We start from the raw sequence: 21645 nt of genomic DNA on the forward strand, positions 1-21645 counted from the left end.
GAGACAGAAACAGATGATACACCTTTCTGCTTTGTGGCTGCAAGACTTGTCTTGTGCAACATGAATTATCACATCTGCCCACGTCACAGACTGTAAAGGGACCATTCATATCAAGTGTGCCCAAGGCATCCTTTCTCCTTTTTCCACCGACTCACTGGGAACTGGCTGCGACAGGTATCTGGCTGCTGTATCTAGTATATAGCAGGCAGTTCCTGGTGGAGAGCTGATGGGATTATTCAGCTGACATCTTCAGCGGGGCGGGGGGGTGCGTTTCCCTGCGTTCCAGGCAGGCTGCTCTCATCACTGAGCCTTTGGGGCCGTTGGCTCTGCCAGGCAGGGAAGAGCCGAAGGCTGTGCGCTGCCAGCCCTGAGTGTGTTGGTGTCTGACAATAATCAGGGTGTAGGGGAGAATTACATGGGAGTTAGGCGCGTCTGTGTTGCCCCCAGGCAGTGGGGGACAGACCTGCATTCGCCGTGTTGCCAAAGCCCTAAGTGTGGAGAGCCTGAGACCCCTGAAATGTGGTGCCCGCAGGATAAGTGCAGGAGCCGCTCGCTCCACGTTGGTTATGGTGATTTCAGAGCTGGGACTTGCTGCAGAGCTTGCGGTGCTCCTTCACTGCCCTCTGTCAGGGTTTGGTTTTAGTGATGCCCATTTCTGCTGAGTGTGAAAGGGTTGTTATGGCTTATGCTGATTAAAACCCCCAGTGCTCTTTCCTTTCAGACAAATGCACAGCATTTCTTGTGATTTGCTTGTTCCTGGTGCATCCTTTCATGTATTTAATAATGTTAAATGTAGTACAGATTAAAGCCTGGCAGTAGGCTTCCTGTTGGGCCCGCTGATGCTCTGTGAGTCAAAGGAGCAGGGCTGCAGCTCGCTGCACTTTTCCAGGTGCTTTAACAAAATGGTGCTGGGGAGTGACATTTGTGCTGTAGCCTTGGCACCGGTGATGCATGAATCCAACTGTGTGTGCGCGTGTGTTGTGATGGGCTTTGCTTAATTCACTTTGCATTTCACCCCCCGTGAGGGCTTTCTGGTTTGATCTGAGCTGCCCGCTCCTGGTGCTGTCCGGCTGCTACCTGGAGCCTTTTCTGATCCTCGTAGGTTGAATCTGGGGTTACTGTTACACAGGCAGCGATCTGCTTCCATTCAATACAACGGGCAATTCCATATGTGCTTACTGATCAAAAGACACTGGATGCATGCTTATGCAGTTTTCATTTAGCTTTAGTTTCTCACAAAACACTCTGTATACACAGGCTTGTTTGAAGCATGACTTCTGAGCACTCTTGCCTGTGTGCCTAACGCTGCAGGTAATTAAGAGCAGTCCTACTAACTTGTTATGTTGTCAGCAATCACATGCCAGACGGTTTTCCCTTTCCACCACAGCAACAGTTGGAGTTTCTGTGGGGTGGAGTTGGCAGCACTTTCCTCCTCTCCTGGTTGCAAGACTGTCGGACACAGGGTGTGCAGGCAAGGACAGGAGGCTGTGCCAAGGGATGGGAAGATCCTTTGGGAGCCGTTCTCAGTGGTCCCAGGGGCTGCTCCTATCCTTCCCTGCCATCACCCCATGGTTCTCCTTGCTTCCTCTTTCATCAGCTTTGCAGCAGAGCCTCTGCAGGGTGACCTGAAGCCCTGGGAGGGTTTTTGAAGGGCCACTTGGGTTTAAACCGCTCTGCCTCCTGTTCATTTGCAGCCGTGGATTAAGTGGGGCAGCAGTGCTTCCTGAAGGCTCTGTGGTCTCCACCTCCTCAGAGGTGGTCAGAAATCAGCAGTGACCAACTGCGGCCTGCACGGATCAATCTGTTCTGCTCCATGCAGCGCCGGAGAGACACAGTGTGTCGCCTCGGGGCAGCCGGCGTGGGAGCAGTCCCTGATCCCCCGCAGAGCTGGCACCTGGGTTTTTACCCACAGCTTAGGAAAGTGATGTGCTGCGACAGGAGTGCTGCTGCTTCTCTTGCGCTCGTGAGCTGTACGTCGCCACCTTTGCTGTGAACGAGAAGCTGTCAGTGCCGTCTGAGCTGCCGCTTGCATCCCTGTCACGGTGGTCGGGAGGATGGAGGGGGCAGAGAGCTGCCCAGCTCTTATCTTGGGGTTCGGAAATGGTGAGATGGGGCCGTGATTTCTGTTTTACAGAGGCAGTGTTGCCCTCACCGCCCAGCATCTCTCTAGGATCCCTGGACGGACGGTCACCTCTGGAGGGATGTGTTACAGATAACTGCGTGGGAAGCCCTGGCTACGGTAAGGCTGAGTGCAGGTGTGCAGAGCAGTACTGACCCGAAGGGACCTGAAGGTCGGCTCATCCGCTCCAGGTTTGGGATCGTCGGTGTTTGGGGCTCAGTGGCCTTAGTGGAAACTGTTGATCGCTGCCTGCTGTTGTGTGATTCCACGCTGCGTATTTACCTCGGGGAGTTCAGTAGCCACGTGAGGTGTGCGCCAAGCCGAACTCTGCTGGGAGCCAGGGAGATGCTCCGTCCCTCCTCTCGTTGTGTGCGGGGTAACTTTTTCATTTCTTTGGCTGGCTGATGTTTTGTGTGATTGTGTTTTCATTGCAGCAGTCGCGTCAGGATATACAAGCTTTTCAACCTGGGAAGATTTCCCAAAGAGGATTATTGCAGCCTTTGGGATTCAGGCTGCCTCCTCACATGCCCTTTGTGCCCCGTCTTTGTGTGCTCAAGGGAGGTCTTTTACTCTAGAATTTATGAGTGAAGGCTTGTGGCTGACAGTATTTGCTGTCTTTGCAAGTAGCATTGCAATTGCAGAAAGGTCCCTTTTCTCCTCCCTGAGAGCTTTTGAAGAGCAAGGAGCCAGCATTGCTCTTCCTCACCTGTTCCCAAAGCTCCAGGCTGAGGGGTGCGGCTTCGTTGCTCCTGGGTATGTTAGCCTTTGCTGGCTGTTCAAATCCTTGTTCTGGGGCTGCCAGTGCGCTCTGGGTGCTTTCTGAAAAACACAAGCTGTGGTTGGCTGTGTGTTGGCTGCGTCTGGCAGCCTTAACAGGCATCTTGGCTCCCGGTCCTTATTACTGGACCTTGATGGAGCCCCGGCTTGCAGAGGGATTTACCTCCTCCAGCAGCAGCAGCAGCAGAGAGCACCAAGGCACTGGTGAAAAGGGAGGTGCTGATCATGCGCCAGCTCGCGAGGATCACTGCCGTTGCCTGGGTAGGGCAAAACTGCCTGTGGGGTAGCTCAGCAGTTCAGTTGATCACCAGGCAAATGAGCCCAAATTTGCCATTTTTCTAGATTCGGAAGAATGCCCTAAGTGGCTTCGCAAATCCATGCTACAGCAGGGTAGCTCCCAGTGTACTTGGGATGGGGAGGAAATCAAAGCCTGTCAGCAGTAAGTGTAGAGGAAGTGGGGCTCTGAATGTGCCCTGGCCTTTCTCTTTTGGATGTTAACTCCAACTATTGGAGCTGAGACACTGACCTAGAAGCATTTGAAAGACACGGCAGTGCCTGGCTGGGTTGAGCTGGAGCGACAGGAGAGCGGCAAAGCCTAGTGGGGCATTGCACCTAACCTGGGCTCCTTTTCCCTGCTGCAGAGGTCCCCGAGCAGAGGTGCCGCTCATCTGGAGTCCACCCAGGAAAATGCAGGCGATGCTCCCCAGGAGCTGGGTGGCCGCTGCAGCCTGCCAGACAGTGCTGTGGCCACAGCCTCATCTGCTGCCCCTTCCTGGGAAGCTGCCACTCACCTGTGAGCTCCTGCAGCTGCTCTTGTGTCTCCAAGGTCAGACTCGGGGAGCTGCTTCGCACCGCAGGAATTGCTCAAGGTTGGCAATGGCTGCAGTAAGCAACAGGCTGCTGCGAAATCCTCTCTGTGGTTCCTCTCCGTCCCTTGTTCTCTTCTTGCTCTCTCTCTCTCTTGCCTTGTTTCCCCTCTCTTTCCCTCTCCTTGCCTCTTTCCCTCTTTTTCCTTCTTTCTCTTTCACTTTCTCTCCCTCACTCACTTTCTCCCTTCTTCTCTCTCTCTCTTCTCTCTCTCCTCTGTTCTCTCCCTCTCCCTCTCTGTCTCCTTCTGTCTTCTCTTTGTTTCTCTTACTTTCTCTGTCTCCTGCATTTGTCTTCTTGTCTCACTCTTTCTCTCTTCTCATTGTCTTTCTCTTTTTTCTTACTTTTTTCTCTCACTTTCTCTCTCCCTCTCTTTCTCTACCTCACTTTCTCTTTTTTGCTTTTCTCTCATACCTGCCCATCCTTCTCTCTTTCTGTCTCTCCGTTTGCCTCTCTTCTTTGTTTCTTCTTTTCTCTCTTCTTCCCCCCTTTGTCTTTCTCTTGTTCTTCTTTTTCTCTCCTTTCCCTCCTCTCTCCTTCCTTCTTTTTCTTCACCCTTTCTCCCTTTTCTCCATCTTTCTCTCTTTTCTTCTCTCCCTTTCTTCCTCCCTCTTCTCTCTCCCCCCTCTAGTCTCTTCTTTCTCTTTTCCTTTCTCCCCTTTTCTTTTTCCCTTTCTCTCTTTTCCCTTTTTCTCTTTGTTCCTCTCTCCATCTTTCTCTCTCCATCTTTCTCTTTCCCTCTTCCTTTCTCTCTTCCTTTCTCTTCCTCTTTCTCTCTCACTCCCTCTCTCTTGCTTTCATTTATCTCATTCTGTTCTCTCCGTCTCTCTACTTGTCTCCTCTCTCCCACTTTCTCTCCCTTTCCTTCTCTGTCATCTTCTCTCTCTCTCTTCCTCTGTCTTCTGTATTTCTCTTCCTCTCTCACTCTTTCACTCTTCTCACTCTGGTTCTCACTCACTCCTTCCCTCCTTCTTTCTCTTTTGCTTTACCTCACTTTCTCTCTTCCTTTCTTCTTTCTTTCTCCCTCCCTTTCCCTCTCTCTCTCCTTCTCTCCCAGTCTCCTCCTTTCTTTCTCCTTCTTTCTCTCTCTCTCCCTCTCTTTCTTCCTCTTTGTTCCTCTCCCTCTTTTTCATTCTCCCTCTCCCTCCCTTTCTTCTTTTTCTTTCCCACTTTTTTCTCTCCCTATCACACTTCCCCTCTATCTTTTCTTTCTCTCCCTCTTTGTCTTTTGCTTTCCTCCCTTCTCTCCTACCACTCTCTTCTTTCCCCATCACCATCTCTCCCTCTTTGCCTTTCTCCTTCTTTGCCCGGCCCCAGTGCTGCGCCCCCCCCGCACCCGCGGTCCTGCCATGCCCCTTGGGGAGCAGCCCTGCCCGCTGCCCCCTCGGGGCCCCTCTCAGTGCCTTCCAGTGTCCCCGGAGTCCCCAGGCACCTCCCAGTGCCCCCCAGTAGCCCCAGTGCTCCCCACGCCCCCACTTGCCCCTCGGTCCCTCTGCTCCCCCTGGGGGCCCTCCCAGCCCTAGTCCTAGTCCCACCCCATCAGCCCTCTCACTCCAGTTCACCCTGGTCTCCCTGGGCAACTCTGGGTGCCCCCTCATTTCCCCAGGCACCTCCTGGTATCCCCCAGTGTCCGCAGTATCCTCAAGCACCTCCCAGTGCCCCCAGTGCCCCCGGCTGCTCCCCCTGCCCCCATCGCCCCCAAGCACCTCCCAGTATCCCCAGCCCCCCCAGTGTCCCATATGCCCCCAGGCACCTCCCAGTGCCCCTCAGTGTCCCGAGTGGCCCCACTGTTCCCACTTGCCCCTCGGTCCCTCTACTCCCCCTGGGGCCTCTCTCATCCCCAGTCCCACCCCATAGGCCCTACTCACCCCAGTGCCCCAGGCCGCTCCTGCTGCCCCCGTCACCCCCAGGCCCCCCTCACCCCGCTCTCTCCACTCCCCTGTGTCCCCAGGCAGCGCCACACTGCACCAAGGCCACATCTGGGGGGTGGCAGGGCCGGGGCCGGCGCAAGACCCCCCACAGAGCCCCACACGGCTGGCACTTTCCCTGCGAGGACGCAGCTTTATTGATCTCCTGCCCCGAGCAGCTGGGGGCCCCCGGCGTGGGGCACTGCAGCTGCTGCCCGCCACGTGCGGGGGGCCTCGATGGACCGCCGCCTCCACCAAGCTGCAACGACACCAATGCCGCGGGGAGGCACCGTGGGCGCCTGGCTGCGATGCCACCGGCACCCCGTGGCTCCTGGCCAGGGCGGCTTCCCCGGCAGCACCCCGAGGCCATGCGAGCCCCGTGCACGCCCCAGCTGTTGGCACCCGGGGGGCCTCCGGACGCCTCCTTGGCCCGCGGGGCAGCAGTGCAGCCACCAGCACCTACCTCCCGACAGGAACGCCAGGTCCTGCTGCTGCAGCCACGCGGTCGGCACTGTGTCCAGGAGGAGGCCTGGCATGAGGATGCCACCATCAGGGCATGGCCACGGCCACAGCCATCGCCATGGCCCCGACCCCACCTTGACCCCGACCCCGGGACGCGGCTGCGAGCAGTGCCAGAACCCAGCGCTGCCTCTCACCCAGGACGTGGACGGCTGCCGCCTGCGGCGCCACGCAGCTCCCCATGCAGCAGCTCCGGGCTGTGCTCCAGAGCCTCTCCAGCAGCACGGGGCAGTCTTGGGCCTGGGGCAACGCAGGGGCTCAGGAGCTCGTCGCTGGCTCCAAGCACCCCTCCGTCCCCCCTCCATCCTCCCTCCACCCACGGCCCATGCCCACGTGGCCCCCCGGCGCGAGAGCCACAGGGCGGGCGGCCGGCGCAGGGACATGGCCCCGGCGCAGTGCTCGCTCACCAGGTGCCTGCAGATCTCATCCTGCAGCTCAGCCGCGCTCAGCCCGATGCCCGCAGCAATGCGCTGCCGCACCCTCTTCGACCCCAGAAACGGGGCGCACAGGTGCAGGGAGACCTTGCACGCCTGGAAAAGAGCACCGGGCCTGGTCACGGGGATGCTGCGCGCCTGCCCCGGAGCTGAGCGAGGAACCTCGCCGCCGCAGCAGCACCAGCCAGGGCCTGTGGACACGTTGGCAGCCCGCGTGGACAGGAGCGGCTTGAGGGCTCTTACGCTGCAGACGGCTGGGGCCGGGTCCCCGAGGTGCAGCACCAGGCTGGGAAATGCCGCCTCCACCTCTCTGCTGAAAAACGACCTCCTCCCTGAAGCAGAGGAGGCCAGGGTGCCATAGAGGACGAAGGCCGAGCAGCGCAGCACCTCTTCCTCCTGCAATGAGAAAGGCTGTTGGGCAGAGGCTGCGAGCGAGGGTGCCGCGCACGAGCCGCTGGGCCCCTGTGACGGCTCCCGCCTGCTGACAGGAGAGCGAGCGACTCCACTCACCGCCCCCCAGAACGCCCGGCTGGCCCTGGTGATCTCTTCAAAGGCAGAGCCCACGGCCCTCGCCTCCAGCAGCCCCAGCACCTTCGCCAGCACCAGCAGGCTCTCGGCAGCCACCTCTGTGCTGGCCGCGTCCTCCAGGCCTCTGAGCAGCACCGACACCACGGCCGCCCCATGCCTCCGCAGCTGCAGAGCGACAGGCGCATGAACTGCTCACTGCTCCCACCTCTCACCGCTGCTCTCCGCCGCGGCGCCAAGGACGGCACTTGCCGGAGCAAGCCCGGAGCAAGCCCGGAGCAGACCCCAGCACCAGGAGCCCCAGCCGGCACCCCGTGTCCCCTTTGCCACCCTGATGATGCCAGAGCGAGGAGCGCGGCCTCAGCACGGCCCCGCGCCTGCCCCTGCTCCTCTCTCTGGGCTCCTCAAGCCCCCTGGGCAGCTCTCCACTCTGGGCTGCGCTCAGAGCCCAGGAAAGGCCGCCTCACCTTCGCGGGTGCTCCGCTGGCCGCGTTGCCCAGACCTCTCATGGCCATCTGCTGCACGGTGCTGACGGGGTCGCGTGCTCTCTCCCCCAAGGCCTCTAGGAGCGGCTTCAGCAGCTTCCTCTCCTCCACTAGCTTGTCCTTCATCAGCTGCAATCAAGCCACGTGGCTGCTAGCATCGGCCACGATTCGCACCGCGCGAGACGCAGGAACCCCTCCGAGCCCCCCCCTGCTCTGCTGCTGCCTCACCTCGGCAAAGAAAGCTGTGGCCGTGAGCCGCAGGTTGGCGGAGGGCGAATCCAGCCAGGGGAAGAGGTTCTGCAGCAGGCGCTGTGGGACGAGCTCTGCGCGGAGCAGCATGCTGCGCACAGAGCACGAGCAGGCTCGTGACACGCAGTCACGCGGGACGGCCGCAGGCCGCGACTCCCACCTTCTCCCGCTCCCACGCAGACACCGCTCTGCACCTCAGCAGAGCTCCCAAGTGCGCAGGAAGCTCCCAGCAACCCTTTCCCTGGGCGCAGCCCCCGCAACAGGGCAGGGCGCATCCCGGGCTCTCACCTCGCCAGGAGACACACGCCGGTGCTGTGAGCCTGGGGCTCTGCCAGGGACGCCCACGCTCCCTGCTCCCGGAGCAGCCGCAGCCACCGACTGTCCAGGCACCTCGCCAGCACCAGCTCCAATGCCACCACAAAAAGGCTGGTGAAAAAAACCAAAGAAAGCTCCAGGCACAGCAGTTTGGGGGAAGATTTCTCTTCAGCAGAGCCCCGCAACGGCCCCCGGCCGCAACACAGAGTCTATGGGCAGGAACGACCGTGCTGCGGCCAAATCCCCAGGCGCGCTGCCCTGCAGCGACCAGTCCCACCACCTCACGGAGGCAGCCCAGTGCCAGCGGGACAATTGGGTGCTCCTGCAAGGCCATGGACCGCACGACCAAAGACCTGGGGCACAGGCCAGCCCTGCCCCTGCCCCTACTCCTGCCACTGCCGCTCCTCACCTGCCCGGCATGTCAGCGCTCTCCAGGTCCCCAACGGACGGTGCCAGCTCTTCCCCCAGCGTCTCACTGACCTGCCTCAGAAGGCCGGGAAGCAGGGAGGGAAGCAGGCGCTGGACCAGTGTCTTCCTCTGCAGCACTGACACCACCTCGCAGAGGGCGTGGGTGATCTGCAGAGAAATCCAACCAAGAGCCACCTGGTAAAACAAGGGCTTTTCCCACCAGCCACGGCCCCTGCCAGCCAGGGAGCTTTCACTGTCTCCAATTCTCACTGCAGCGACAGCCTTGCGGCCCAGCAGCAGCAAACTGTCCCGGCTCCCCACACTGCTAACGCTGTCGCCACCCCGGCACAGCACCCCGCGAGGCTCCACGGGCACTCGCAAAGGGCACAAAACTCCCGTGTGCAGAAGCACGAGCTGGAAAGCAGATGTGGAGTGGCACTAATGCCTGGGCCGCTGACCGTACCGTGCGAGGCTCCAGGGCAGCCTGGCTGCTGCCCAGCTCCCGAGTGCAGCACTCGCTCCTGTGGCTGCTCTTTCCCGCTGCCCTTAACTTTTCAGTTAAGCACACCAGGATTTGGCACCCCAGGACGCTTCTCCCCAGGCTCCTCCACACCTCCACCGTGTCGCTGCAAGGGAACAGATGCTTGCCCGTAAGCCCGCATCCCCAGGTACCTGCGGCACCCTCACGAGAGGCCAAACGCTCCCCTCGTCTGCATCGGGGATGGCGATGCCCAGGTCCGGACAGGGAAACAAGCCCATGATCCTGCAGCGCTCGCCTTTCCCGGGGAAAAACCACCTGCTTCCGACCGGGACCCCCCACGCAGGCACACCCCATGGCTGGGTCTGGCGGCAGAGGGAAGGGCGAGTGCACAGACCTGTCTGTGGGCGGGCACGCCTGGAGGAGGCTGTCGAGCACCGGCTGTGGGTGAGAGTGGGCCAGGAGGAACACGGCCCGCAGCACAAAGCACCTGCGAGCGCTCTGCCGGGTGCTCCGCAGGCAGGTGTAAAGGAGGTGCACGAGTTTGGGCACCTGAAAGGAGGAAGGCGACAAAGAATGGCTCGGCACGTCCTTTCCCCGTCTGTCTTCGGGGCCAACAGCCAACAACAGAGAGCAGCCAAAGGCAAATGCAAAAAACGCCTCTCTCACCTCCTCCTGGAATATTTGCTCTCCGCAATCCCCCAGGAAGGTAAGCGTCCACCGCTCAGCGGCCCACGCGCACACGGGCCTGGTGCACAGCAGGCTCTCCACAATGCTACTCATGAAGCCTGAGGCCTGGCCTTGGGGGAAATATTTGCAAACGAGCTGGGGAGAAATCAGAAACACAAGCGACCACCTCACAGGCTGCTCAGATGCAAAACTCACGTCCTGACAGCAGCACCCACACACACACACACATACATATTGTGGCCCCCACTCTGCACTCCAGGGGCCAGTTACCTTCGCGATGTTGGTGGAGGTGGCCAGCAGAGACTCAGAGGTGACGGCACTGAGCCTCTCACGCAGGCGCCCGATCTCGTTGGTCCAGGGCGCCACGTCTGTGTTCTCGGCTGCAGCCAGGAGAAAGAGGAGTCATGTTTGCGGGGAACCAACCTCCGGCCACGCGGGTGGATAAGGGAGGACCCAAGGGAGGGTGGCGAAGGCCACGTCAAGCCAGGGCCCCCCAACGTAGCGCAGTGGGTTTGCCAGCCAGGCGAGGGTCCGGCCGCAGACAGGGACGGTCCCTGGCACTGGGGACACCGTCCTGCCCTCAGCAGCGGGGACAGCTCTGCCCGCTCTCCTCACCTCCTGTTCGGAGCAGGTGGCCGAGGCAGGTCACTGCCCACCAGCGGGACGCGGCCGACGTGTCGCACGTCAGAGGCCCCAGCAGTCCCGCCAGGGAGCCGAACCACTCGCAGGCACGGCCTCGCTGTGGGAGCAAGAGGCAGGCAAAAAGGTCACCGGTAGCCCCGTGGCTGCTCTCCCTCTCCTGGCCGCACTGCCCCCAAGCCGCAGCTGACCTGGGGGCAAACGAGGGGCTGCCCTGCAGCCCCAGGAGGCCCCAAACCCAGCACCCGCCCACACAGAGCTCCCTGTGCATGGGGTCCCCGCTCACCCTGTGCTCGCATCTCTCTTCATAAGAGCCCAGCACCTGCACGCACACCTGCAGGGCCCTCTCCCGCTCGCATGCGTGGGCCGAGGTGAGCCAGCGCCGCAGGACCTGGCACAGGCAGACCTGTCTCACCACGGGCATCCTTCTGCTCGACACCCCTCGCTGGCCCTCTCCCTTCCCGACCCTGCTACCTCCGCGGCCCCAGTCTCTCTGGGCGACCCGGCCCGTGGCGAGGAGCCCTTCCCCGTGGGGACCTCCCCACTCCGGGCTCCTGCCGTGGGCAGCATTGAGTTGTGCAGCACCCCTCGCTCACAGCTGCGGCTGGGGAGAAGCTCTGGCTCATCTAGGGGCTCTGCAGGACACTGCAAGCTGCCTGCAAGGAAGCTGCGGCCGATGGCAAAAGCCTGGATACAAACTTTGGGCAAGGGGGCCTGGAACTAGGACCATTCCACTCTCCGCCAATGTGGGCGTTGCACCTAGTTACAGGGAAGCTCCCCTCCTCGGACCAGCCCCACGGGCACGATCCCCACGGCTCTGCCCCGCTCCGGCAGTGGCAACACTTTCCCTGCCACGCCGAGGACACTCACCTGCACCATGTCCTCGAAGCGGATGGGGGCCAGCTCTGCCCAGAGAAGGGCTCCCATGAGCTGGCCCAGCGCTCGCAGGGACGGCGCCTGCACACCCTGACACCAGAAAGGGGGACTGAGGCCGGGCACCCTGCGGAGACGCCAGCGCAGCCAGCGGCTGCCGGAGCATGGGGTGCCCGGACCTGAGCCCCCACCGAGGGGCAGCTGAGAAGGGCCAGTGCCTACCGGTGAGCATGAAGCAGCCACCGCCGTCTGCCCTCTCCTTTCCATCTGCTCCGGGCGACGAAGGCACACGATGCCCTGGCAGCACAGAGCCAGGAGGTGGCGGTTTTCCTCCCTGCTCAGACGGGGCTTCAGCTTGCTGCCAGCAGAAAAAAGGCACAGAAGACAGAGAGGCCGCTTACTAGCACTCTCCAGGCCGAGTCAGAGGACGACTGCCTTTGGCCCCATCGACAGCCCCAAATCCAACACCCGCAGCCCCAGCCAGACCAGCCAGCTGCGCTGGGACATGCAGTGACTCCCACAGCCCCAGGGACAGACCCTACCTCAACTGCTGCATGGCCACGAGGGCCCGGGGGTGCACCGGGGACTCCTGGGGCTCTTCCTGAATCACCTCCTGCAAGTCACAGGCAGGCACACGCAAGGTGGGCAGCGGGCAGGGGTGCCGCAGAGCCTTCCCACCCACCCCGACCAGGGGCTCTGCTGCCAGACCCCGCAGGCACCGGCTCCACCACCCCCATGGCTCCCACCAAGGCCCCGCAGGATGACGTGGCAGCTCCCTGGCGCCCGGACACACCACATTCCCCTGCCACGGCCCTGAGCAGCAGCACCCGCGCGCCCCGCCGGCTGGGGATGTGGCTCAGGGCCCTCGGGAGCTCGCGCACTGCCCCAGGAGACCATCGGGCTCTGCACAAACCTGCCCCACGGCAGAGCCCAAAGCTCCCCTGCGCAACGTCCCCGGCTCTGGGCACTCACCAGCAGGGTCTGCAGCAGCTCCCGCTTGCAGCAGAGCTCAAACCTGGGGCCGGCGCCTGCAGCCTGGATGGCAAGGCTGATCTCAGTGACGCTCTGCACCAGGGAGAGCTTCAGCTGCGCATCCTGATCCCAGGGGAGAAAAACACACTTGGAGCTCTTCCAAGGCCCCAGGGCTGAAAGAGCAGCTGGGCTGGGGGGGATCCGCCTCCAAGCACAGCACAGGGACAACACTGTGCCCTCCGGGAGCCCCGCGGAACCCAGCTCAGCACCTGCGCCCCACCAAGGAAACCTCTCTCCCCTCCTGGGAAGGAGCCTCCCACGGGGAGGGGAGCAGCTGCCCAGCTGCCAGCTGGAAAGACCCCGCAGACCCTGGCCCATGGCAGCAGGGCGAGCAGCACTGGTGCTGGCTGTGACGGGAGAGGTGCGCGTGGCAAGGCCCAGGAGAGGCCGGAGCTGGTGGCACCCGGCCGGCTCTGCCCCGCGCCCCGAGCACCCACCTGGCAGCCCTCTCGGTAGAGCTGCAGGACATTCGCCACCACGTCTCTCTCGACACGGGCGAGCAGCTGCTCCCTGGGGGCGCGCAGCGCCATCCGGCCGTACATCACCAGCAGCGCAGCGCGAGTAGCGCGGGTCCTTCTTGCCTTGCTCTGCCGGGGCGTCGACGGAGAAGCACCGAGACGTCAGCCCGTGGCCCTGCTGTGCCCGGGACCCCACGCGCTCCCGAGGCGGGAGCTGCCCCGCACCCGACCGGCGGCTCAGCTCCCCACGCACCTCCCGGCAGCTCCCCGCAACAACACCCCGGGCCCTTTACCTTCTTGCGTTTCAAAGTCCCCGTGAACTCCTTCACCAAGGACAAGGCCAGCTGGAAGTGGCTCTCGGCACAGCGGGACACAACTGAAACCATGCCCTGCAGCACAGCAGAAACGGGGAGTCGCTCCAGCCCCAACGCCCAGCCCTGGCTGACTCCGCTTTCCCCAGGGAAACAGCCGCAAACAGAACAGCAGCAAGGGCTGCAGCAGGGCACGCAGAGCCCCTCTGTCCCAGGGACATGCAGGGGACACGCGGGAAAGCAGGGCGACATGAGGAAACTTCACCTGCGCCTGCCACAGCTCCAGGAAGTTGGCTGCTTTCAGGTGCTCCAAGGTCTGCTCCTGCACGTGGTGGAGACACCCACAAGCTGCCAGGGCCGTGCCGAGAGCCTTGTACAGGAACCGCTGCAAGAGAAGAGGCCGAGCCCCGCCTGTGGTGACAGCCCAGCCTGGCCAGAGAGGGCCAGGCCACACTGGCCACACTGTGCCAGGACCTGCCGAGGCGCCCGCGGCACCGGCCCCACAGCAGCCGGCGGCCAGCCTGGCCCCGCCGCCAGCTCAGCACAGAGGGGAGTGCGAGCCCCTTCGTGGGGAAAGAGAGCAGGCAGCAGGGAAACCAGCCCACGCGGCAGAGCACCACCGCCAGCCCTCGCCCCGGCCTGAGTGTCCCCGGGCTCTGCCGCCGCAGCCCTCGGGGCGCGCGAGCCACAGCCACGCCACGCAGGGAACAAACCTTCTCCCAGGACAGGCGGGGAGAGCTGCCCAGCTGCCGGCTCAGCTCCTGGCTCAGGCCCACGGTCCAGGCCTCGCTCGCAATGAGCTCCAGAGAGGTTTGCAGGAACTAGGGCAGAGCGGGAGATGAAGCAAATGCCCCCCTGCCCTTGGCCGGGGCCTTTTGCTCATCCAAGTGGCCCTGGAGACTGCCGGGCAGAGCTCCCCCTCGCGACAGCCTGTCTCCTCACCCGCCCCTCTTGCAACCTGCCTCTCGCTCTTCCCCTAATGCGCCACTCGAGGCCCCTGGGCTCGGTACACGCCAGAAGCAGGCGGTGCCACGGCATGGGGCCACGCTGGAGGCCTCTGCCCCAGCCTTCGGCTGCATTTGTGCTCAGCTGTGCCCCACGTGCCCAGAGCAGCTCCTCTGAGCGGGCAGCACCCACGGCTGGAGCAGGCGCCGGGGGCTCGGGATGTGCCCGCACCGCTCGGTGCCCAAACAGGGAGCCCCCAGGTTCCTCCCACCACTTTTCCTGCCCCCCATTTGCCCTATCCAGCAAGGGCCCCCACAGGGATGCTGTACCTTCAGCAGAAGGCTCTCCCACTCGGCCACGTCCAGGGAGCTCGCTGTTGTTCCTGCAAAGCCCGAGGAAGCAAAGCCCTCGCTGTTATCCCAGCGAGCACCACGGCAGAGCCCGGGTGTCTCCTTTGCAGTCTGATGCCCCAAAGCCTCAGGCCACCAGGCTGACAAGCGCCCGCAAACCCGGCACCGTTCCCTGCTGCCAGGCTGGGGAGCTGAGGGCATTTTGCTGCCCCCTCCACCCCCAGCCTCTCCCTCCCGCCAGCACTTTACCTGCCAGGTGCTGCAGCAGCAGGGGGATGTCTGCGGCCCACTTCGCCCCCACGGCTCCGTGGATCGTGCCGGGGAGCGCCTGCAGCAGCTGCAGGGCTGCAGCTCCACGGCCACCGCCCGCGTGTGGAGCCACTGCCGCCACCACCTAGGCCAGGGCAGGAGAGAGATGGGCTCGCTCCTGCCCCAGGAGCTGTGGCTACCCTGCAGGCAGGCAGGTTAGCACTGCCCCGGCTTGCAGCAGGCAGCCAGTGGCTTTGCCCAGGGACTGCCGTGCCACAGGAGGAGCAGGAGCCCCTGACAGGCACCCTGCGACACGCTCCTGCCTCCTCCCGGGGCACCCGGCACCGGCCTCAGCACCATCTCTCCTGCCCTCTGCCCTTGCCCCAGCCACAAAAGTTCTTTCCCCGGGGCCCCGCTACTCACCAGCAGGCGAGCCAGCAGGGCCTGGGGAGCTGGCAGAGCGGCTGTGGGCAGAAAGAAAGGCTGCGTGAGACGCCCAGCCCCACCGGGCCCTGCCCGCCCCATGTCCCAAGCCCTCACGCGGGGCTGAAGGGGACCCCGGCCGCGCCACCTCCGCACAGTCCCTGCCGGGCTCCCGCGCTGAACAGCCGCCGCTGAAGGCAGCCCCAGCACGGCAGGAACCAGCCCCTGGGCCCCGGCAAGAGCTGGGCGCAGCAGCGCCAGGTGGCTCTGCCCCTGCCCCTGCCCCTGCGCGGGGCTGGCAGGGGACGCAGGCACACGCACTGCCCTGCGCCCACCCAGCCTGGCACAGCGCTCCGCGACTTTCTGCTCCCCACCTGGCTCCTCAGACTCCAGGGCCTCAGGCGCTGCCTCCTCTTGCTCCTGCTCTGCCCTGTCCCGTCTCTCGGCCAGGCTGCGCAGGCAGCGGCAGAGCGGGACCATCATGCCCGTGTACTTGGCTGGCACCACGTACCACAGCAGCTTCGGCCACAGGAGCTGCAGGCAAGAACCAGGCCATTTGGCACACTGGCGTTTCCACCTCTCCAGTCCAGTCCCCCCGCATCTCCGGCACCGGCCCAGGCCCTCGGCCTTGCTCCTTCCCTAACTCAGCAGCTCCGGTCTCGCCCTGCCTTCCTCCTCCACCTTCTCTCCCTCTCGCCCGCCGTGCTTCGCACCCCTTTCCCCCTCCCAGCACCAGCAAGTCCGGCCCCGCAGAGCTCGCCCCGGCTCTTCTCAGCTGCGCTGGTGGCTAAGGTGGGGGGTCCCAGCGCACAGGTGGAGGACGACTCACTTTGGCCACCGCTCCAGCAGAGACATCCAGCGTGCCCAGCACGTGGGCGCACAGGCTCTGAACAGCCCTTTCTTCCCGCGCTTCCACCATGCTAAGGTTTCCCATTGCCTGCAAGACAGACGCGGGAAACACCCATCACTGCCCCATCCCAGACCTCGCGGTGCATGCGACAGGGAGGCCGCTCCCTCCGGGGCACTGTGGCCGGCGGCCCTGCTGTGCCGGGCTCCCCGCCGCCAGGGACACCCACGGCAATGCGGCACAGCCAGGGCATGGGAGGCAGCCCCGGTGCCGCACTCTGCCCTTACCAGTCTGCCCGAGGCCCGGCTGAACTCGCTGAAGAGGTGCCCCACCACGTCCCACGCCGAGCAGCCCAGGGCACTGGAGCGCAGCAGCTCCCCAATGAAATGCAGCACTGCCCTCCTCACCTGCAGTCACGGGAGGCTGCAGTCACGACCCGGCCCAAAGCCCAGCGGAGCTGCCTTCGCCGTGCTGCAGCCCTTCTGGCTGGGCCGCGCAGCAGCAGCCCTCACTCCCTGGCCGCCACCGGCCTCCAGCCCCGGGCCCTGCCTTGGCCTGTGGCTATGGCCTCACCAGGCTCTGCCTGGGAAAAGGGCTGCTCTGCCCCGGTGGCAGCACCAGCCCTGCCCAAACCAGCTCACCTGGGCCGCGGGGTCATGGCACACGGACTGCACCAGCTTCGCAAACAGGGGCAGCTTCTCCCTCGTGTCCGGGGCTGCAGGAGACAAGGAGAGGTGGGTGCTGAGGCCGAGCCCCCGTTCCTGCAGGGATTCGTCACCGCTCCCCGGCTTTCCATACACAAGCGGGGCAAAAAAGCAGGGCCAGACTGCGCGTCAGAAGAAGCAGCAGCATCCCAGGGGGACGCCATTTTTCCGGCCTGCCTTACTGACCGTCAGAGCGGACCAGAGCTTGCAGCACTGCCACGGCTGCCACGCGATCGGCCTTGCTCCCGTTCCTCAGCTTGTAGTAGAGGAACTCGATGGTCTCCTCCGGGCAAATTCGGGCTGTGGGGAAGAAATCACGCTTGGCATCAGTGAGCAGTGTCTTCCCACTCGGGCAGGTTCGCAAGAGAGCTGCTGGGACACGGCGGTGCGGCACCAGCTCGCCTCTGCTTACCCTGCAGCACCATGCAGCGGCACAGCTCTGCTCTGTGCTCTGGGCTGGGCGGCTCCATCTCATCGCAGAGCTGTGGGAACAAGGCACGTTTCAGAGAAAGCCGGATCGGCGGGGAGAGGGACAGAAAAGCAACCGCACTGTCAGCGCTCGTCTCGCGGGTGGCTCTGGGCACAGAGCCACAACCAGAGCCCCGAGCCCCAGGCACACGCAGAGCTGTGCAGCAGCCAAGGCTGCCCAGGAGCCCCAGGCCAGCGACGCGGCACCAGGCCTTACCTGCTGGTGCACAGCAGTGGCGATGGCCAGATGCCTGGCCCGGGGCACGCGGGTCTGAATGTCTGCCACAGCCCCCAGGAAATAGCCGAGACTCTGCAAGGGAGTGTGGGAGGGAGGGAGAGGGCGGCTGTCACTGCGAGCCACCCAGAAAGCGAGAAAGCAGCATCGCTGGGAGATGCCGCGGCTGGAACCCACTTGCAGGGAAACCCCAGCCCCGCACGGGGCTTCTGGCTCATCCTTCCCACAGAGCAGCACCACGAGGTCTCTCCTCCACGCAGCCCTGCCGGGATGGCCTTTCCTGGCACACTGCCCCCCCTTGCACCTCTCCCCGTCACAGGGGCTGGACGCGGCCCTGGGCGTGAGGGCAGAGCTCCTCACACACTCCCAGCCCCGGGAGGCGGCGCAGCCTCCCCTCCCAAGCCACTCGCCCCAGCCACTCACCACTCCCTCCTGGCCCTCCCGCCATGCTGGTTTCTTCCAGCATGAGCCCAGAAAGCCCCGGGCCCCCATTTCCTCGTTCCTGCTCCAAGGGACCTGGCTCCTTCCAGCACCCCACAGCTCCCCGACACCTCGCGGCACCCCCATGGCCCCTGGCCGCGCCATGTCCCGCACAATGCCTCACCACGGTCACCCCAGAGGGGTCCCAGACTTCCCGATACTGGTGCAGCAGCCAGAGGAGATGCTCCCAGGCGTGCTCACGGTGCTCCTCCACGTGCAGGAGGACACCCATCATGGCACCCATCGCCCTGAGCACAGCCTGCTTGACCTGCCGAGGGACGGTGACACGCCGTGTCAAGGGCTGAGGGTCTCTCCAGCGCTCGCCTCCCCCAGACACCAGCCTGCCCTTCCCGCACGGGGGCTTCCCCTTCCCTGTTGCCCCTGGTGAGAAGGGCTCGCTGGCCAGCACAGAGAGCATTTCCTCCCGGCACCCCCAGCCTCCCCCGTCGAAAGGCCCTGGCATTCGGCCGCTTCCCAGAAGGCAGCCCCCAGTCCCCGGACTCCCGGCTCGGGGCGCTTTCGCGACCAGCCTGCTCCCTTTGGCCCCTCGCACAGTGCCGCGGACAACCCCACCAGCCCCCGTGGACATCCCCACTGCTGCCCACGGCTGCGAGAGCAGCAACACTCGCCTCTTCCTCCTCGCAGCACCGCCGCTTTCTGCTCACGTAGCAGAAGAGCGGGTAAACGTGGGCACAGAGCTGGGCAGGCCCCAGGCGAGGGAAGGCACCTTTCTCCCCCTCGCGGAAGTACATGCTTATGCCGCTGCACCACTGCTCCAGAACTGCAGCACAAGAAGGGAAACAGGATCGCACCAAAGTCTCTGACTGGTGAAGACCTTGCACTGGCCCCCAGGCCTGCTTTAAGCCCAGGCCAGGCTCGCCAGGGCACAGGTTGCAAGGAGATCTGCCTTCAGGGACGCGTTGTGCCATGGTCTGAGACACCTGGATGGCAACGCTGCCTTGTTTCTCCCCTCTTCCGCCCCAGCACCACACCTTCTCCTCCGCACAGCCTCGCTCCCTTCCACCACTGCCCGCTGCAGCCCCGGCCTCCCCCTTCCCAAACGTCTGCCCCTCAGCACACGCTTGGAGGTTTTGGCTGTTCTTTCCCATGCTCTCCCTTCAAGCCCACCAACACAAAGCCAGGCTGCCCTCAGGGAAAGGGAGGAGAAGGGGGGGAAACAAAACTGGGCAGAGCTCCGCCAAAGGCAGCTAAAACCAGGAGGCAAGTGCGGGAGCAGAGACCAGGCAGGGACCCAAGAGCTCCTCAGGGCACCTGCACCCAGCACCATCCCGGCCAGCCCACGGACCCCACCCCCAGCGGCACCCGCTGCTCCCGCACGTTGAGGGCACTTGGCGGCTGCTGAGGCTGGAGCTCGCCGCAGGCTCAGCCCTGCCGTGCCGGCCCCGAGACCCCGGCGAGGCACCCAGGGCCACCCCGATCCCTCCCCCTCCCCCTTCCCCTTCCCCTTCTCCTTCCCCTTCCTGTGGCCCAACCATGGACCCAAAACTCACCGCCGCAGACGGCGCACAGCATCCGGCCGCTCCCCACCTCGCTCAGCACGCCGCGCAGGGCTGACAGGGTCGTTGCCGCGAAGGGCACGCACTGCAGGGCTGCAGAGAGGGCAGGGGTGGGCGACCCTGTCAGCCAGAGCCGCCTTGGCCCGCGGGCTCCATCCCCCGGCAGCGCTGCCGCGCCAGGGCCACAGCTGCGGGGCCGCGGGGCTGTGCCAGGGGCAGGGGGACGGGAGAGCTGCCGCAGCACTGGGAGAGGCCCCGGCACGAGGAGGCTGCTGCCAGGGTGCCCATGTGCCGACGGCCTTCCCCGAGGTGTGTGGGAAAGCCCTGGGCACAGCGAGGGCGATGCAGGGCAGAGCCTGGTGTGTTTGGTCTCTGGCGGGTTCCCTCCAGCCCAGCCCAGACCGTTCTGGGCAGGGGCAGGAGTCCCGTCTCCCGCCCGGCACCCGCTGCAACCCGCAGCAGCAGGCTGGGGGGCCGTACCGTAGCGTGTGGCGAGGTTGCGCAGGGTGATGAGGACAAACTCCTCCGACGTCTCCTCCAGGGCCTTCAGGTGGCCCTGCAGCGCCGACACCACGTCGCACAAGTGGGAGCGGGCCAGCGCCACCAGGACATCACTAGCCGCCGTCCTCACGGAGGCCGTCCCACCCTGGAAGACAGCAGCTCGCGTGTGGCAGGAGCACGACCGGCCGTCTCCCACGGCTCGGCCTCCAGGCAGGACACACAACCCGTAACTTGACTCCGACCGTCCCTCGCTCACAAACAGCCCCGCGGCCACCTCTCTGCACAGCCCCGGGCCACCGCCCCAACCCCCCGCCAGGACAAGTCCCAAAGGCTCTCCATAGGACGGCCAGGCCGGGCGCCGGCGTCCGGGGTCACCCTCAGAGAGAACAAGCTCACCTGGGCCGCTCGCAGGTCCTCCAACGCCACTGCTATCACTCTGTCCACCTCAGAGCTCTGCAGATGGCTCTCGTCGCCCCACAAGACGCTCTCCAGCTCGCGGTAGGTCTCCGCTCTGCTGCCCTGGGGACACACCGCACACGGCAGCGATGGGACATGCCGCCCCGCAGCAGCTCCGCCACGCTGACGCCGCGGACGAGCTGCCGGTGCCGCTCAGCACAGCCGTCGGGAGCAGGCGAGAAACCCAGCACTGGGATTTCCTGACCCCGCCCCCAACCCCGGGGACACCGCCACCTCCTGTGGGAAAGGAGGGCACGCGGGAGCCTCCGCCCAGCACCACCGGCAGGATCAGCGTTTTGGGATGAGGCGCAGCAGGAGGGCAGAGGTGCCGCTGGGCGAGATCAGCCTGCGGCACTCGGGGAAGCCAGGGTGCTGCGGGGAGCCCTCAAACCCCACGCAGCCCCGCAGGACGCCCCCGCCTCACCTCGGCGTCTTGCAGCCGGTTCAACAGAGAAGTCACCACGGTGGCAAAGGTAGCGATGGCCACAGGGACAGACCCGGCCGCCTTGCCACCGTCCTCGCCACGCGCAGGTCCCGACTGGGCACCTACCCAAGTGAAGAAACCTGGAAGGAAAGCAACCGAGGGTTTGCATCGCTCCAGCAGCCGCAGGGACGGGCCCCGAGTCGGGCAAACGTCTCCCCAGCCGGAGCATGGGCCCGCAGGAGAGGCCGGTGGAGCCGGCTCTGTGCAGCCTGGGGAAGAGCAGCCCGGGGCAGCTTGGGGCTGGCCCCAAGCGCGTGACCCTGGCTCTCCCTGTGCCAAGAACATGGGCACCAGCAGGTCCCTGTCCCCCCCACCAGCGTGCTGGCAGGCGTGGTGCTGAGCGCGGTGCCGGTCCCCACCTCGGAGCGCTCGCAGCACCCCCATCGCGGCAGGACTCCCTATACAGATGTGCTGCTCCACCAGCACCTCCTCCCACGGGAGCCGCGAGCCACTGGGCCAGCGCCGGCCTCGGGGAGGGGGGGGACCCACAAGGGCCACTGTGACACGCGGGGGCCCCAACGCCTCACAGAGGGCTGCTGGCAACGTGAGGCTGGGGGGGGGCAGGCACCGGGGACACACCCCCACACACACACCCCAAACGTGGCACTGTCCCAGGCTCCAGCGCTCGCTCCTCGGCCCCCAGCCCTTTCCAGCGGCGACTGTCTCCTGCCGTCACACAGGGGCAAGTGCTCCGGCAGAGAGGCCCTGGGAGCCAGTTCGCGCCATTGCTCACACAAGCACCTGGTCATTCGGTCGCCTAGAAAGCCTCGCTGGCACCCGGGGCCTGACGGCATCAGGCCACAAGCTGCCAGGTCACGCAGGCTGCAAAGCTGCTCTCCAGTCCCCCGGCCAGCCCACAACACAAGCGTTTTGTTTAGATGTAGCAGCACTAATTCATTA

At 64.3% G+C, this 21645-nt stretch overlaps 3 protein-coding genes and 2 long non-coding RNA genes across 6 annotated transcripts; all 5 read right to left on the reverse strand.

The window, feature by feature from the left end:
• Positions 1 to 2210: 2210 nt before the first annotated feature.
• Positions 2211 to 4081, reverse strand: LOC135328078 (uncharacterized). Of its 2 annotated transcripts, none has more exons than XR_010388806.1 (4): positions 3688 to 4081; positions 3060 to 3153; positions 2826 to 2938; positions 2211 to 2584 (listed from the first exon to the last, which is right to left on the reverse strand). It is a non-coding gene; the product is annotated as an uncharacterized LOC135328078 (long non-coding RNA). The 2 variants fall into 2 exon arrangements; XR_010388807.1 differs by having other exon boundaries at positions 3060 to 3234.
• A 1719-nt stretch (positions 4082 to 5800) lies between these two features.
• On the reverse strand, positions 5801 to 6421 carry LOC135328342 (uncharacterized). The gene is made up of 3 exons (XR_010389178.1): positions 6327 to 6421; positions 6134 to 6199; positions 5801 to 5929 (listed from the first exon to the last, which is right to left on the reverse strand). It is a non-coding gene; the product is annotated as an uncharacterized LOC135328342 (long non-coding RNA).
• A 26-nt stretch (positions 6422 to 6447) lies between these two features.
• On the reverse strand, positions 6448 to 14709 carry LOC135328175 (maestro heat-like repeat-containing protein family member 2B). The gene is made up of 23 exons (XM_064510614.1): positions 14631 to 14709; positions 14361 to 14413; positions 13800 to 13907; positions 13352 to 13471; positions 13069 to 13164; positions 12755 to 12904; positions 12258 to 12380; positions 11828 to 11898; positions 11508 to 11643; positions 11283 to 11378; positions 10699 to 10803; positions 10389 to 10512; positions 10044 to 10153; positions 9753 to 9908; positions 9481 to 9635; positions 9069 to 9231; positions 8607 to 8773; positions 8171 to 8308; positions 7862 to 7973; positions 7616 to 7762; positions 6867 to 7019; positions 6506 to 6719; positions 6448 to 6461 (listed from the first exon to the last, which is right to left on the reverse strand). Exons 5-23 carry the CDS (start codon positions 13159 to 13161, stop codon positions 6448 to 6450), a joined length of 2427 nt encoding a protein of 808 aa, XP_064366684.1. The 5' UTR covers positions 13162 to 13164; positions 13352 to 13471; positions 13800 to 13907; positions 14361 to 14413; positions 14631 to 14709.
• A 1131-nt stretch (positions 14710 to 15840) lies between these two features.
• LOC135328177 (uncharacterized) lies at positions 15841 to 18116 on the reverse strand. Its single transcript, XM_064510616.1, has 7 exons — positions 17912 to 18116; positions 17290 to 17382; positions 17017 to 17086; positions 16791 to 16904; positions 16542 to 16615; positions 16188 to 16307; positions 15841 to 15990 (listed from the first exon to the last, which is right to left on the reverse strand). Exons 1-7 carry the CDS (start codon positions 18029 to 18031, stop codon positions 15841 to 15843), a joined length of 741 nt encoding a protein of 246 aa, XP_064366686.1. The 5' UTR covers positions 18032 to 18116.
• Positions 18117 to 19427: 1311 nt separating this feature from the next.
• Positions 19428 to 21129, reverse strand: LOC135328178 (uncharacterized). Its single transcript, XM_064510625.1, has 4 exons — positions 20686 to 21129; positions 20202 to 20324; positions 19785 to 19950; positions 19428 to 19492 (listed from the first exon to the last, which is right to left on the reverse strand). Exons 1-4 carry the CDS (start codon positions 21127 to 21129, stop codon positions 19428 to 19430), a joined length of 798 nt encoding a protein of 265 aa, XP_064366695.1.
• Between the last annotated feature and the right edge of the window lie 516 nt (positions 21130 to 21645).

This window comes from Dromaius novaehollandiae, chromosome 4 (genome assembly GCF_036370855.1).
Source record: "Dromaius novaehollandiae isolate bDroNov1 chromosome 4, bDroNov1.hap1, whole genome shotgun sequence".
NCBI lineage: Eukaryota > Metazoa > Chordata > Aves > Casuariiformes > Dromaiidae > Dromaius > Dromaius novaehollandiae.

Excerpts from the sequence above, each read along its gene's own strand:
- LOC135328175 (XM_064510614.1), bottom strand. The coding sequence starts at position 13,161 with ATGGTTTCAGTTGTGTCCCGCTGTGCCGAGAGCCACTTCCAGCTGGCC. Across the intron at positions 12,381-12,754 it reads TCTACCGAGAGGGCTGCCAG|GATGCGCAGCTGAAGCTCTC; the intron begins GTGGGTGCTCGG and ends CCCTGGGATCAG. Across the intron at positions 11,644-11,827 it reads GTGGCCATGCAGCAGTTGAG|CAAGCTGAAGCCCCGTCTGA; the intron begins GTAGGGTCTGTC and ends TTCTGCTGGCAG.
- LOC135328177 (XM_064510616.1), bottom strand. The coding sequence starts at position 18,031 with ATGGGTGCCATGATGGGTGTCCTCCTGCACGTGGAGGAGCACCGTGAG. Across the intron at positions 17,087-17,289 it reads CCACTGCTGTGCACCAGCAG|CTCTGCGATGAGATGGAGCC; the intron begins GTAAGGCCTGGT and ends TTGTTCCCACAG. Across the intron at positions 16,308-16,541 it reads GCCATGACCCCGCGGCCCAG|GTGAGGAGGGCAGTGCTGCA; the intron begins GTGAGCTGGTTT and ends CCGTGACTGCAG.
- LOC135328178 (XM_064510625.1), bottom strand. The coding sequence starts at position 21,129 with ATGGGGGTGCTGCGAGCGCTCCGAGGTGGGGACCGGCACCGCGCTCAG. Across the intron at positions 20,325-20,685 it reads ACCGGCTGCAAGACGCCGAG|GGCAGCAGAGCGGAGACCTA; the intron begins GTGAGGCGGGGG and ends GTGTGTCCCCAG. Across the intron at positions 19,493-19,784 it reads CAACCTCGCCACACGCTACG|CTGTGGCCCTGGCGCGGCAG; the intron begins GTACGGCCCCCC and ends GCGGCCCCGCAG.